Source organism: Vitis riparia, chromosome 19 (genome assembly GCF_004353265.1).
Source record: "Vitis riparia cultivar Riparia Gloire de Montpellier isolate 1030 chromosome 19, EGFV_Vit.rip_1.0, whole genome shotgun sequence".
In the NCBI taxonomy this organism is placed as follows: domain Eukaryota; kingdom Viridiplantae; phylum Streptophyta; class Magnoliopsida; order Vitales; family Vitaceae; genus Vitis; species Vitis riparia.
This window is the reverse complement of record NC_048449.1, coordinates 14,186,117-14,201,699: the sequence shown is the minus strand read 5'-3', so window position 1 is coordinate 14,201,699 and position 15,583 is coordinate 14,186,117. Positions and strand designations below refer to the sequence as shown.

The window sequence follows — 15,583 nt, the reverse complement described above, 5'->3', positions numbered from 1 at the left end:
AGGGAATCTTCATCTTATGGTGACAAGGAGAGATGAGAAAAGAAAAGAGACTTGGTGTGTTTCAAGTACAAGAAATCGGGACATATTAAATATGATTGTCGCCTCTACAAAAGTGAAGCCAAGAGGAGAAAAAAGAAGGTAATGATGGCCACTTGGAGTGAAAGTGAAGAATCCCCCGAAGAAGAAAATGAGAAAGACGTGGCAAACATGTGCTTCATGGCAATAGATGAACTTGATGAGGTAAACTCTAACCTTAGTGATGAAGACATACATGATACTTTTGAAGAGTTGTATGAGGATTTTGAAAAACTTAGTTTGAAAAATATTTCTCTTAAAAATAAAGTTCAACAACTTGAAAAAGAACTTGGAGAAGTAAAAGAAAAATTTTCAAATGTTGAAATTTCTAAAACTCGTCTTGAAAAAGGAAATGAGATTTTAAGAAAGAAAAATGAATGGTTGACCTCATCTCTTTCAATATTTTCTTGTGGACAAAAATCTTTTGAAATGATTCTAGCTAGCCAAAAATGTGTTTTTGACAAACAAGGGCTAGGATTAAAATCTTCATAAAATCAAAAGTATTTTAAAAACTATTTTGTAAAGGAATCCATAAGTGCAAGTCCTTCCACTACTTGCAACTTTTGTGGAAGAGGAGGGCACATTAGTAGTACATGTCCATTAAGAAATGGTTCTCAAAAGAATTCAAATGCAAAAGCTAAAAATATTTGGATTGAAAAATCCAAAGTCATTAACCCTCAAGGACCCAAAAAGATATGGGTACCTAAATCAACTTGAGTTTTATGTTGTAGGGTTCAAAGAAGGATAAGTGATTCTTGGATAGTGGATACTCAAGACACATGATCGGAGATGAAACCAAGTTTGCTTTCCTTATAAAGAAAAAATGGAGGATATGTTACTTTTAGAGACAATGAAAAAGGAAGAATCATTGGTCAAGGCAACATTGGTAATCACACATCCTCTCTTATTGGAAGTGTTTTATTAGTAGATGGTTTAAAACATAATCTTTTAAGCATTAGTCAACTTTGTGACAAAGGTTTTAAAGTGATTTTTAAAGCATCTCATTGCATTATCAAGGATATTCAAAATTATAAAACCATCTTTATAAGCCATAGATGTGATTGTAGACCCTCAATTTTGTCCTTCTAAACTTGCATTTATCTTAGGGGTGTCACATGCACCCAATTTTTTTTCGTATGGCACCGCCATGGCCACCCTTTTGGGCTTGATCGATTTTCGAGCCTTGTGTAGGTTCATCTGCGATCCAATGTAGTGTGAGCATGTAGTTCATTTTGGATTGCTGTCATGGCCAATTCCCTAGTTGTTCACATCATGCTAAAGGAAGGAGGTGAGGTCCCCAAAGTTTCAATTCAGCCTGAGTTCATAGGAGCAGGTTTGAATACGGAGCACTGGGACTTGTTTTGATCATATCTCCCTCATCCAAACTCAGAATCATGCATCGTTCAAAATTTCAATTTTTTTCTCAACCGGATCGACCAGTCCCCAAAATTTCAATTCAACCTGAGTTCATAGGAGCAGGTTTGAATATGGAGCACTTGGGCTTGTTTCGATCATATCTCCCTCATCCGAACTTAAAATCGTGTGCCATTTTTTTATGGACTCCTTGTTCTTCAAGAAATATTCTTTCAAAATTTCAAATTTTTTTCTCAACCGGATCGACCGGTTGGCAACCGGTTCATTAGGCCAGCTTATATAGAGCACTGATTTTGGTGATTTTGGAGCCCAAATCCTACATGGCTCGGTCCCATAAGCTTCATATCGGTCTTGGGAAATCTTTTGGGTCCATTTTGGGCCTTATTTCAAGTTACTTGCAGCCCACCATGAATCCATATGGATTTTTGGTGGTAAAGCAAGGGAGTAAATGTGGAGAGAGAAGCTCACCTCGTGACTATGAGGAGTGTTTATGGGGATGGTTTTTGAGGTTGATGGGGGCATTTTCCAGAGCTGAAGGAGGAAAAAAAGAAGAGGGAAGTGGGAGGAGCACGGGTTCTGGTATAAAAAGCCAGAATGGAAAGAGAGAAGGACCTTTTCCTTTGCATTTTTTCTGGGGGGAAAAACTCTGTCCAAGTTTGGTGAGGGGAGAACAATCTGGTAAGCACTAATTCCTTTCCTTTTAGATTTACTTCTCTAGTTAAGATACTACAGAAACTTTTATGGTTGTTTCAAATAAGGAGTGTTTGATGATTTAGTATTGTTCCTCTTTGCATCCTTTTGATCTATTTCCAAGTTCATAGTTCGGTGGATATGTAATTGTCGCATGGTTTCATTTTTTTTATGTTTGCTATGGATGTCTCATTTTGGGTTGGTTCTGATCAAGAATGGGGGTGAGTGACCTACTTTTGATTAGTTTTGGCTTTAGTTGAAGGTCATTGTGACCTCCTGATTGTTAAGGAAAGGATTCTTATGGCCTTAGTTTTAATAAGGTTGGGTGGCTCAAGCTTGGCCTTCTACAAGGAACACATTGTATTGTTTCGGTTGGTTCACCCTCATCTAGGCTCAGAATTGAGTGCTGTTTTTTTGTTGGATTCCTTATTCTTTGGGGAATCTGCTGTTAAAGTTTCAGAATTTTTCTCAATCGGTTGAACTGGTTGGGAACTGGTTCAACATGTCCTGCTAGGCAGCCCCGTTTAATAAACACGTTGCATTGTTTTGGCCAGTTCTCCCTCATCCAAGATCGGAATTGAGAGCCATTTTTTTTAATTCCTTATTCTTTGAGGAATTTGCTATTAAAGTTTCGGAATTTTTATCAATCAGTTGGACCATATGGGAATCGATTCAACAGATCCCCCTAGGCAACCCTGTTTAATAAACATGTTGCATTGTTTTGGTCGTTTCTCCCTCATATGGGCTCAGAATTGAGCGCCGTTTTTTTTTTTTTGGATTCCTTATTCTTTGTGAAATCTGCTATTAAAGTTTCAAAATTTTTCTCAATCAGTTGCACTAGCTGAGAACCGGTTCAACTAGTCCCGCTAGGCAGCCCTATTTAATGAACACGTTGCATTGTTTTGGTTGTTTCTCCCTCATTCGGGCTCGGAATTGAGCGCCATTTTTTGTTGGATTCCTTATTCTCTAAGAAATCTGCTGGTAAAGTTTAAGAATTTTTCTTAATCAGTTGAACCATTTGGGAACCGGTTCAACAGGTTCTGCTGGGTAGCCCCAGTTTTAGTATGCTTTGACTCCCATTTTTGTTGTTACTTGAGCCCTTAGGCTCCAAGGCACTTGTGGGCCACCTTTAGAGTCAGAGTTCAGTTTGGTTTGATGTCATGTGAGCCTAATTCGTGGATGGGAAGAATGTGGGTTAAGCGAGCATGGTTTGGTTTGATGGAATTTAGAGGGATGTGTGCAAAAGAAAGCAAACCATTTATTTCATTTCAACCTACTTCCCTCCCCGTGGGTATGAGATTTGATGTTTGATCGAGAGTTCATGTTGTATGCTTATATTACTTGCCTCACCTTTTGCTTGCAGCGCATGGCTGGGGACCACAGGTATGCACTTCGGCTTTGGATAATGAAATTCACATGAATGCTTGGTGCATGATTGCTATGTATATTTGTTGTGAATTTGAGCTTATTGACTGACCTCTTATGCAACGCTTGGCTGGGGACCTCAGGTATACACTCTGACTTTGACTTGTTAAGTGTATGTGCATGTTAAATAGTAGGCAGGTCTATGTGATTCATGTCATTTGTTTAGCCCAAGGTTTGTTTGATCTTTGACCCATATGCTCCCATATACCCAGTTTATTAGTAGAGACCGAGTTCCGGGCCTAGAGGGGTGCTACCTCGCGTGAGGTACCTTCCCGATAGGTAACCTAATCCCTAGACCCAGAATCTAGTTTTCCCAGACCGCTTTTTCCTTACTGGAGTCATGCTAGGGTTTTTGTTCTTACTTAAATTTTTTCCATTTAAAAATAAAAATAAAAAGTAAGTGGTGACTCCAAACAAAACCATTCCTCACTAAGACGAATTTTTCAAAACTCAAAAACTAGCTTTCCCTTTCACCTTTAAAATAGCGAGTCGCGCCGGTTGGTGGATTGGGTGAGGGTCCATAGTGATAATGTTTATGCTATAAATATGTCAAAATATGATGGCCATGATAGATGTTTTTCAAGCCTGCATGATTAAAAGTTGTTTGTGGCATAGGAGGTTAGGACATGCTAACATGGAGTTCATTTTCCAACTCAACAAAGATGAACTTGTGAGAGGCCTTCCCAAAATAAATTTTCAAAAAGATAAAGATTGTGAAGTGTGTCAAGTAGGAAAACAAATCAAAAACTCTTTTAAAAACAAAAACTTCATTTCCACATCTAGGCCACTTGAGTTGTTGCATATGGATTTATTGGTCCCTCTAAGACACCAAGTCTTGGAGGAAAATCTTATGCATATGTTATTGTGGATGACTTCTCTAGATACACATGGGTCATGTTTTTAATTCAAAAGAATGAAGCCTTTTATGAGTTTTCAAAGTTTTGCAACAAGGTTCAAAATGAAAAAGGTTTTGCAATTACTTGTATAAGAAGTGATCATGAGAGACAATTCAAAAAGATTGATTTTAAAGAATATTACAATGAGCATGGAATTGACCACAATTTTTCGGCTCCTAGAACTCCTTAACAAAATGGGGTAGTTGAAAGGAAAAATAAAACTCTTTAAGAGATGGCAAGAACCATGCTAAATGAAAACAACTTACCAAAATATTTTTGGGCCGAAGCGGTTAACACTTCTTGTTATGTTTTAAATAGAATATTATTGAGGCCCATTCTTAAGAAAACTCCCTATGAGCTTTTCAAAAACAAGAAACCCAACATTAGTTATTTCAAAGTCTTTGGATGCAAATGTTTTATATTAAACACCAAAGACAATCTTGGAAAATTTGATGCAAAATTGGATGTTAGAATTTTCCTTGGTTACTCAACTTCAAGTACAACTTTTAAAGTTTTTAACAAAAGAACCATGGTTGTAGAGGAGTCCATCCATGTTATTTTTTATGAATCTAACAATTCTCTCCAAGAAAGAGAGAGTTTTGATGATGATTTAGGTTTGGAAACCTTCATGGGCAGATTACAAATTGAAGATAGAAGGTAACAAGAAGAAATGGAGAGGATCCCAAGAAAGAAGAATCACCATTGGCACTACCCCCTCCTCAACAAGTGAAAGGTGAATCAAGCCAAGACCTTCCTAAAGAATGGAAGTTTTTCATCAATCATCCACAAGATCAAATTATAGGTAGTCCATCTAGTGGGGTAAGAAATAGATCCTCTCTTAGAAACATTTACAATAATCTAGCTTTTATCTCTCAAATTGAGCTTAAAAATATAAATGATGCTTTAGATGATGAAATTTGGATGATTGCTATGCAAGAAGAGTTAAATCAATTTGAAAGAAGTGAAGTATGGGAATTAGTACCAAGACCTTCAAATCAAAGTGTTATTGGAACTAGATAGGTCTTTAGAAATAAAATGGATGAAAATGGCATAATTGTTAGAAATAAAGAGAGATTGGTAGCCCAAGGTTTTAATCAAGAAGAAGGGATAAATTATAAAGAAACCTTTTCCCCCGTAGCTAGGTTGGAAGCCATTAGGATGTTACTTGTCTTTGCATGTTTTAAAGACTTTGTTTTATATCAAATGAATGTAAAAAGTGCTTTTTTAAATGGTTTTATAAATGAAGAAGTAAATGATGAACAACCGCCCGATTTTCAATGTTTTAACTTTCCTAACCATGTTTTAAACTTAAAAAGGCACTTTATGGTTTGAAACAAGCACTTAGAGCATGGTATGAAAGATTGAGTAAATTTCTTTTGAAAAAAAGGTTTTAAAATGGGAAAAATTGACACAATTCTTTTCATAAAAACCAAAAAAAAAAAATATGCTCTTAGTTCAAATATATGTTGATGATATCATTTTTGGTGCTATTAATGTCTCTCTTTGTGAAGAATTTTCTAAGTGCATGCATAGTGAGTTTGAAATGAGCATGATGGGATAACTCAACTTCTTCCTTGGACTTCAAATCAAGCAACTAAAGGAAGGAAACTTCATCAATCAAGCAAAGTATATAAGAGATCTTCTCAAAAGGTTCAACATGGAAGAAGCCAAAACAATGAAGACTCCAATGAGCTCATCCATCAAGCTTGATAAGGATAAGAAAGGTAAATCCATTGACTCTACTATGTATAGAGGCATGATAGGTTCTTTTCTATATTTAACCGCTAGTAGACCCGACATTATGTATAGTGTATGCTTGTGTGCTAGATTTCAATCTTGTCCTAAAGAATCTCACTTAAGTGTCGTAAAAAGAATCCTTAAATATTTGAAAGGGATAATGGACATAGGCTTATGGTATCCTAAGAGTGATAATTTTGAATTAATTGGATTTTCGGATGCTGATTTTGTCGGTTGTAAGGTTGAAAGAAAAAGCACCAGTGGCACTTGTCATTTCTTAGGACGCTCACTTGTCTAGTGGCATAGTAAGAAGCAAAATTCAGTAGTTTTATCAACGACGGAAGCCGAATACATAGCAACCGGTTTATGTTGTGCACAAATCCTTTGGATGAAACAAACACTTAGTGATTTTGATTTATCTTTTGAGCATGTTCCTGTTAAATGTGATAATACTAGTGCCATAAGTATATCAAAAAATCTCATGCAACACTCTAGGACTAAGAATATAGATATTAGACATCATTTTCTTAGAGATGATGCATAAAAGGGTGACATAACACTTGAATTTGTAAGTACAAAAGATCAACTTGCCGATATCTTTACAAAACCTCTAAGTGAAGAACAATTTGTTGATATTAGAAGATAGCTAGGGGTGATTTCTTTATGATCTAATGATGACTTACTGAATTCTTGATGAATATACCTTCTGATTGCATGAATTTCATGTGATATGCATCATATAGATATATACTTAGACAATGGTCAAATTTCAACCAAAAATCAAAATTCCTTTGGCATTGGGCATAAAAAATTGTGGATTTCAACTGAAAAGGGCAAGGGAAGGATCACAAAATGAGAAAATACGTAAAAATTGAAAAGTCAAATGTTGACCACGTTGACCAGGCGATCAATCGGTTCGTCGGGATTAGGGTTTTAAAGGGACTCCCACACTTCATTTTCTCACCAATTTCCTCTAATTTTTTAAGAGCTCTATTGTTTCAATGAGTGATTTTTGAGGTCATTGCAACATATTGAAGGCTTTGGATTGGATTTTTGGGGAGTTTGGAGGCTAGGGTTTCGGATTTAGGCCACCTTATCTTCTTCCCGTGCATCATAGTCAAATTCTTCTCCATTTCCGTGTGCTAAAGGTTTTAGTTGTGAGCATTTCTCTCTCTACTAGCCCCTCTTCATTATTTCACTCTTTCTCATGGCTACTAGACGAGAGTTGGCTGTCTCTAAGGCATAGGGCAAGCACCCAGTTGAGTTGTCTCAATCGGAGGCATGCCAAAAGGCGAGGTTTGACACCACCTTGTTCTGTCCCATGGAGGACTACCAACGGTACAAGCAACACTTTGCTTAGAGATGAATAGTTTCGAGGAGAAATATTAATTTTTTCCAACTTCAGCATTTCGGATTCGAGGCCATTTTCACTAGGATGGGTTGGTTGCCTGTGGTGATTGTTTTGGAGCCAATTTTTCCTACTTTGGTGCGAGCATTTTATTCAAGGGCAATTTATGGTTTGGGTGGCCCTATCATTTCTACCGTCAAAGGAGTCAATATTTGTCTGTACCCGAAGAGCATCTACTGCATTTTCGATATTGCTCCGATTGGACTCAAAGTGTACGAGTCCAAGATTTGGCCCATTGTACTAGGATTTGAGCCTAGAGAGGCCATTAAGAGGATTTGTGGCCTTACAAATGCCCAGGGGATGGGCAAACCTTCAGCTCACAGCTTGATCGTAATCAGTAGAGTGTTGCACCATATGATATATTCTATCATTCTACCATGGGGCGGACACCAAGATAAGGTCTCTTATTATGAAGCATTCCTCATTGACTCTATTCTGACTGGGAGACGGATCCACTTGGGGTACTTGATGATGATGCACACGATCTCATGTTGCAAGAGCATGGCCTGCGTACTCCCCTATGGCCACTTCCTCACCAGAGTATTCAAGGATACTAGCATTGACTAGAGTAAAGAGATAGACTTTGAGGCCCCTTACGCTTGATACTTATGATGATTAGTCCATGGGATAGATGAAGTTTGAGAAGGCCCCCAATGGTTCTTGGGTTAGGAAAGCAGATAGAGCACTTACACAGGCTCGAGGACAAGGACAGGCACATCCTGGAGTTGAGGAGGAGGCTAAGATATGGAGGGTGGAGTAGACCTTTAGAGTGGCTTTTAGCATAGAGCGCCCAAGCTTAACATTCCTCCACTTCAGTCAGAGGATATTCGGTTTGAGGCTACCTTCTCTGAGTCGATGATGTTTGAGCCAACTTATACAGTGGGACCATCTACTCATCCGTCATTTACTGAGCCTCCTCACATTGAGATACCACCTCCTTAGGCACCTCTCGGTCTTGACCATGCTCCTTGGATAGATTTATCTTCTCAGATTAGCTCTCTAGACACCCACATGGAGGAGTTTGTTGTCGTCAATGATACTCGGTTCTACTCCATGGAGGATCACAAGGATCAGTATCAGGCTGACTTCACTTCTCAGTTTGAGCATCTCTAGTAGAGGTTTGAGCATGGATCAACATCAGGCTGGCTTCACCTCATAGTTTGAGCATCTCTAGTAAAGGATTGAGTGCATTGAAGATCGCATGGAGAGTCAGCATGAAGAGATGATGGTTTACCTGCACTCTGTGTTTCCACCTCCACCTCCTCAGCCTTGATTTTGTAGAGACCCCCTTTGTTCCTTTTTTATATTACCAAAAGGGAGAGATATTTTAGGATCTAGGAGACTATAGGAGACTTACATGCATATCATTGTACTTACATTGTCATATTATCACTTGGATCGTATGTATTGGATTATGATACATTTGACTTATATATGATATGCCTATATGTTTCAAGACTTACATTGTTTCTTATTGCAAATTCTCTCTAGCATGTCTTGATCATCTTGGTTTTTAACTTCGTAAATTTTTATTGTTGACCCATGATTGGTTTGATGGGGAGATTCTTTTTCTCCTAGATAACCAAGGTTTATCATCATAAAAAAAAGAGGGGAGATTGTTAGCCCAAGGGTTCTCCTTATCAGGTTTTGATGATAACAAACCATGGTTAAGTTACAAATTGGTTTGAATTATAAAGAATTTCAGGTGTTAATTTGAAAATTCATCAAAGAACCAAATGGATACAAAATCAAGACCTTTGGAAGACTTTTAATCATAGAAAACATATGTAAGATGAATGCATGGGTGCACTTAGGTTTTACATATAATTTCATGCATCTTTCAAAAACTTGGTTTATTCTTTAAGGTTACAGTTTCATCAAAACCGAGTTTTATCAAATGAACCTTTGGTAAATTACTTCAAAATTGGCATATAACTTTACATAAAGACCTTACCTAAGTGTTAGAAGAGAAAATACCAAAAAAAAAAGATAGGTTTTCGGGCCTAAAATTATGAACCGGTCGAGACATTAGCCAACCGGCTAGGGGTACCGGTCGACCGATTACCTCTTCCCGGTCAAGGTCCAGTCGAGGAGTGTAAAAATCACTCTCTCCCTTCCAATAGCCTTTCCTTCTCGGTCGAGGTCTGGTCGAAGGTAAAGGTCACCTGCCAAGCATTAAATGCTCCAACAGCTAGTGAACTGGTCAACCTCTAGCTCGACCGATTGAGGCTGATTTTTTGTTTTCTTGGCTCCCGAGGTTAGAAACCTATAAATAGAAAGCTCCACTTCATTTATGAGCAAGACAACACCTGCATTTATTTGTCTACCCAGTTGTTCTTGCCTTAAAAGTTCTCATTTCTTTTCTTGGTGCATTAAATTCCCATTTACATATCCTTTAGAGCACCTTTGTGATTCATCCTAGCCTTAAGTTGTATTTGAGCTATTATTGAGCTAGGTTGAGAGATTTATTCTTGTTGATTGAGTGTGAAAGCCTTCAAGTGAGTTGAAACTTAAAGAGATTGTGTAAGAGCCCATTGGAACTGAAATCTAAGTGTAAAGGTGATTAGAAGCTTGGTTGGAACTTCAAGTTAGTAGAACCCTCACTCGGTCAGGAGCTTGAGGAGAGTGGACGTGGGCAAGGGAGTGTTGAACCACTATAAAATATGAGTTTGATTTCTCTAACTCTATCTCTTTATATTTGCTTCTCTTGTGCTTAAATTTGTTGTGTTTAAAAAGATTTTTAAAAAAAAAACCCAATTCAACCCCCTCTTGGGTGTTTTTCTCATTTAAGATTAAACTTTATTTTCTCAATAACCTTAAGTTATAACTCATCATAGGTCCTATCCAATATGCAACAATACACACTAGTGCACTCACCATGAGAAACCCATCCCAATAGCCAAGACCAGTCATCCCTCTAATTAGGAGGTGGTGCACTACAACCTCTAATGGGTTACCTAGTCCCATGAATCGACTCTGAACAATTCATCTATTTGCAGGGAACCCGTGACTTAGATCTTCTATGTAACTCCTAATGCACCTAAGTCACATACAATGCAAAATATGTAGGTAAGAAAAGTATAATACATGGAATAAGGATAGATAAAAGTGAAATTGGAACATCATTAAATAAGTAATGAATTCCAAATTTATTATATCATTTCAAGTTTTTAAGGGCTCTATCCTAACATTCAAAACCTTATGATGTAAATTCAAAACTAGGGAGTTGACTTATATATCTCCTATGATTTGGGTGAAATTATAATATGTTTTAAATATAATTATAATTAATAAATTTATTTGAAACAAACATAACAAACTTACTAAGGGTGTAAAGATCCCACAAAGGTCCCATATCATATGTCGTCACCTTAACTTATTGAGAAGAGATAATTAACTTTGAAATATAAAGAGTTCATAACATACAAATAAGTTAATTAATCATACACATTTACTTTAGAAATTAAAATATTGTAATGAATAATGAATTATAACATTATAAAAGGTAGTAAATCGACAATATGAATTAATGTAAGGTAACAAAGATAGATGTAAGGACACCAATAACATGTGAATTTACAAAAGTTTTAAATTTACAATCAATTATGAAGATAGAAACAAAAGTTGTAAAGTTACAAATAAATTGTGAAGTTACAAAGGTTATAAATTCACAAATAAATTGTAATGTTAGAATAGGTGTAAAGTCATCAATAGCCTTTGTAAAGTTACAAAAGTTGGTAAAATGTTATAATTTATTGTTATTCCTATAAATAGATGAAAGTGCATCATGATTTTAACTTCAATTGTTAAAAGATATTCTTCATTTCTCTTTCTTTGCTTCTCTCAAAATTCTAAATCTGTAGCACAAAGCTAAAAGGGCATGCATGTAAGCTTGTGGAGAGTTTTGCAAATGTGAATACTTCTTGATTATGAAATCATTTATCCACACTTCAAGATCAATAGTGAACACTTTATTATCAATGATTTTTTTTTTCAAGTTTTTCTAACACGTCCAGCACTTATGATAGACCAAGATGTCTCATAAAAATCCATGTAGTGCTTGGGTACCTCAAAACTCTGAGCATCCCAGTGAGTTTGGCTGGCTGCAGAAGTGAAACTAGAAGCTAATAAGAATACAACACTTGAAGAAATCAAGTGAAATAACAATAGAAACTTCTCTATACAATCACTTATCAACAATAAATTACAAGGCTCTCTTTTTATAGGTACTAGGAGCAGTTCCTCTCTTTATAAGGTTCCAATATGGGATCATAGTAATCATGTCAAACTGCTCAAGCATGTCAAGCTACTGCAAGCACATCAAGCTGCTCCAAGAATATGAAAGTTCATCCAAAGGGTTCTTTAAGGTTGTGGTTAACATTCTGAAGTTGTCTAAAATTCTTGGAGAATGATAAAATTGTAGATCCAATAAAAATAGGGGGTGGACCGGGCCCCTGACATTTATAATTTGTCATGACATGGATTTGAATCAAGTGTAAGCAGATAACTTCTTAGTGGCAGTAACTCCAAAATTGTATTACCTTGTGACCCAATTTAGTACGAACTTTACAAATACCTATAAAATTCCGTAAGAGTACTCTACCATTCAATTGTAATACCTTGGAGAATATTTCTTTTATTATTGGAATGGTAGTTTCTTTGAAGATATCACAACATGCATAGTAACCCAGCACAACTAATTTTAAAGCATGTCCATTCTCCAAATAGATCTCCTTGTAAAATGATCATTTATATGTAGAACTCTGATGCTAAAGTCAAACACAATTAATAAATTTAGAAAAAATTTATCATGCATAAGAAAAAAGATTACAAGAGGCAGTAAAATTGTGAATATGTCTACTAAATTATGGAACATTCGGAAATTTATTTTCTTTCCTATAAGAAGAGGGCTATGCAGAGAAACCAGGCAACAAGTTGGGGTCTGGCTGCATAACCAAATAAATATTGCCTCAAAAAGTTAACCATATCCATCCTTTAATGTATTTATAAAAGGAAGTATCGTTTGTATTTATGTAAATTTCTAAAAACATAAAGAAAGAATGGGAATTAGGGTCACGTTTTTGGTTGGAAAATTAGCATCATAAAATTACCTTCAACTTTTCTAGATGGAAAGCTGGGTTTATGATCTTTCTACGTTTAGTCCATTGTTCACCTTCCAACGCAACAACACCAGTAGCCAGCAGCTTGCTGAGAGGGTGCGGCGGTGGTTTTTGAAAGACATTGTGCTTTAAGAGAACATCCCTTATCAGCTCAGGCTCCATAATGTTTACCACTGGTTTTGGGCCCAACCATGTAAAACTGTTTTTACCTGCATTTTTAATGCCCATTGTTGGATAATTGTTAGAAAGGATCTAAAGGATCTAAAGAACCTGGGTAGTCAAGCAGGCAAATGCAAGGCTCTCTAATTGAAGAAGCTCAAATATCTAAAGAAAATTATAATGATTTGATTAATTATCAAAAGTCAAAAGTTCATGCAAAACTTGAAAAGATGAGAAACAATTAGCATAAAAATTCAGAAGCTATTCACAATTCCCAACTATTAAACAACTTACAAAGTAAATAAAGCTCTTTATCAAAGTTGACATCCATATATACCTACATATAGCTTATAAAAAAATTGAATTGCACAATTAAAAAGAATAAAATAATCCTAAATTTGTAAATCTTGCCCCTTTCATATTTCAACTAAAAAATTAGTTATTTTTTTATATATAAGCATCTCTTAATATTTTTATAATTTTTTTGGTAAATTTAAAAGAAAAAAAAAAAAGAATGTTATTTTTATAAGAAAAACAACAAGTATATTTAAAAAAGTGAGTTTTCAACTATGTAAAATAATTATAAAATATATATTTTTTTATATTGGTCAAAGATAGTACCTAAAATGATAAAAGATAATACTTATAGCGTTAAAAGGTAGTAAATTTGATTTTAAAAAAAAGTACATGAAATGTTAATTATTTTTAAATAACTGTTTGAAATTTGTATTTTATAAACTTTAATTCTTATTTTGTAATTTTTTTAGAAGTGTATAAAAACAGGTTTTTCCCAAGTATATTTTTATAAAAAAATGAGTCATTTTTTAGATTGAAAAGAAAAATAGTAAGTATTTATATATATATAAAATGAGTCTTTTTTAAATGAGGACATTTTTATAAATTTGGGATTACTTGATTATTTTTAATCAAATAAACCTTAAAAGTTACACTCCTAAGTAGAAAAAGGAAATTTGAAGTACCATTGAAATTCCATTGGGCTATAACTTCATAGAGAAGAAAAAGAAAGGATAGGAAAAACAACTAATAAAAAAAAAGACCAGAAAACCAACATCCATTGGGGAAAATTCCACAAATATTTTAGTGCAATGATAAAGAGAAGTTAATTTTCATACCATATTTCTGGATGGAATGATTAAAAAATGGTAGAACTCGCTTCACAATATCATCAGAGAAGCTGATGGGTCCGGAATTTGCTTCGTTATTCATCCTCGACATCTCTCTAAAATCCCCATGCAACAACCTGTAGGAATTTCCAGTCAGACCTTGCTGCCTAAGGCATCTCTCTAGCTTCTTTGGTCTCAACCACACCCAATTCAATAACCTCCATACAAATATTAGGAGAGTAATAAAAGCAAAGGAAACAGCAACTGAGCTAAGCTTCATTTCCAGGAGCGATCTGTGAATTGCTTCACAGTTGAGAAAATCAATTTAGATTAATAGCGCTATCACTTCTTATCCTATCGGATTCATTGGCCAGGAATTAAAGTATATAAGACACTATTCTTTCCTCAAGATAAGAACAAGTGTGATCGTTTTAAAGTCTTCAATCGTTTTAAAGTCCCTATCAATGTTAGCTTTTCAATTTCTCAGTGATTTATAATATTTCACACTACTCACTTTTTATCATTTTAAAATCTTCAATCGTTCCTATCAATTAATGTAATTAGCTTTTCAACTTCTCAATAGTTCATAATATTCCAAACTTTTTCAAAGTATCACCATCTTTGCTAACGTCATTGCTTATTAGCAATTGTGCCACAAAGGCTATTTTGAACCACAAACTGGAAAAAAAAAAATCAGAAATAAAAATATATAACAAAACCAAAATATAGATCAATAAACCTAGCCCGTGACCTTAAAATCATGTTTTTTGAGTTTTGACAAGAATTGAGAAAATACTTTTTCTTATATATTTTTAAAAGATACTTAGCCTTATATACAAAAATAGAAATAATCTTATATACAATAAAAAGTAATAAATCGGATTCTACCAAGAAAGATCTCCATCCTCTATATTGTTTAGGAAAAGTCAAATATCTCCTTATCTCAATTTAGGCGGAAAGTCAAATATCTTTATATCTCCAATATCCCTCCTCAAGGTGGCATGTGAAACACAAACTAGGAAAATAAAATCAGAAATAAAAATAAAAAAATAAAACGAAAACATAAATCAATAAGCCTAGCTCGTCATGTTAAAATCATGTTTTTTCACCCCTGACAAAGAAAAAAGGTACAAGAAAAATCTTTTTGATAGCTACACTTCTTACTTTTTACCACCAACAAATGAATAATGGCAATGACAAATAATATATACCACATGTTTTTATTGGCCATTCTTGTGATTCTCTTATGCCACATGAGGCCATTAACACGGGTATATAGGTCTTCACAAAATTTTTAGTCCAAAAATTAATTATTTTTAATTTTTTTAACTTCTTTGAAAAAAGAAATAAATTAAATTATTACGAAAGGCACATAGATAATTTTTTTAATCCAAAAGTTAATTATTTTTCATTTTTTAACTTTCCCATTTGTTATAAGGGCAAGAATAAATAAATCAATGTGAAAGACAAATATTTTTTTACGTGAAAAGTCATCCACACAATATTCTCGAGACCATTTAGATATAAACATCATGTGGTTAGAGACCTCTAATCACAAATCAACTATTCGAAAGG

At 35.0% G+C, this 15,583-nt stretch overlaps 1 protein-coding gene across 1 annotated transcript; it reads right to left on the bottom strand.

Annotated features, from left to right (window-relative positions):
- Positions 1–11,555: 11,555 nt before the first annotated feature.
- On the bottom strand, positions 11,556–14,288 carry LOC117908658 (cytochrome P450 CYP72A219-like). The gene is made up of 3 exons (XM_034822325.1): positions 14,018–14,288; positions 12,717–12,934; positions 11,556–11,708 (listed from the first exon to the last, which is right to left on the bottom strand). The coding sequence occupies exons 1-3, from the start codon at positions 14,286–14,288 to the stop codon at positions 11,625–11,627; spliced, it is 573 nt and encodes a 190-aa protein (XP_034678216.1). The 3' UTR covers positions 11,556–11,624.
- Between the last annotated feature and the right edge of the window lie 1,295 nt (positions 14,289–15,583).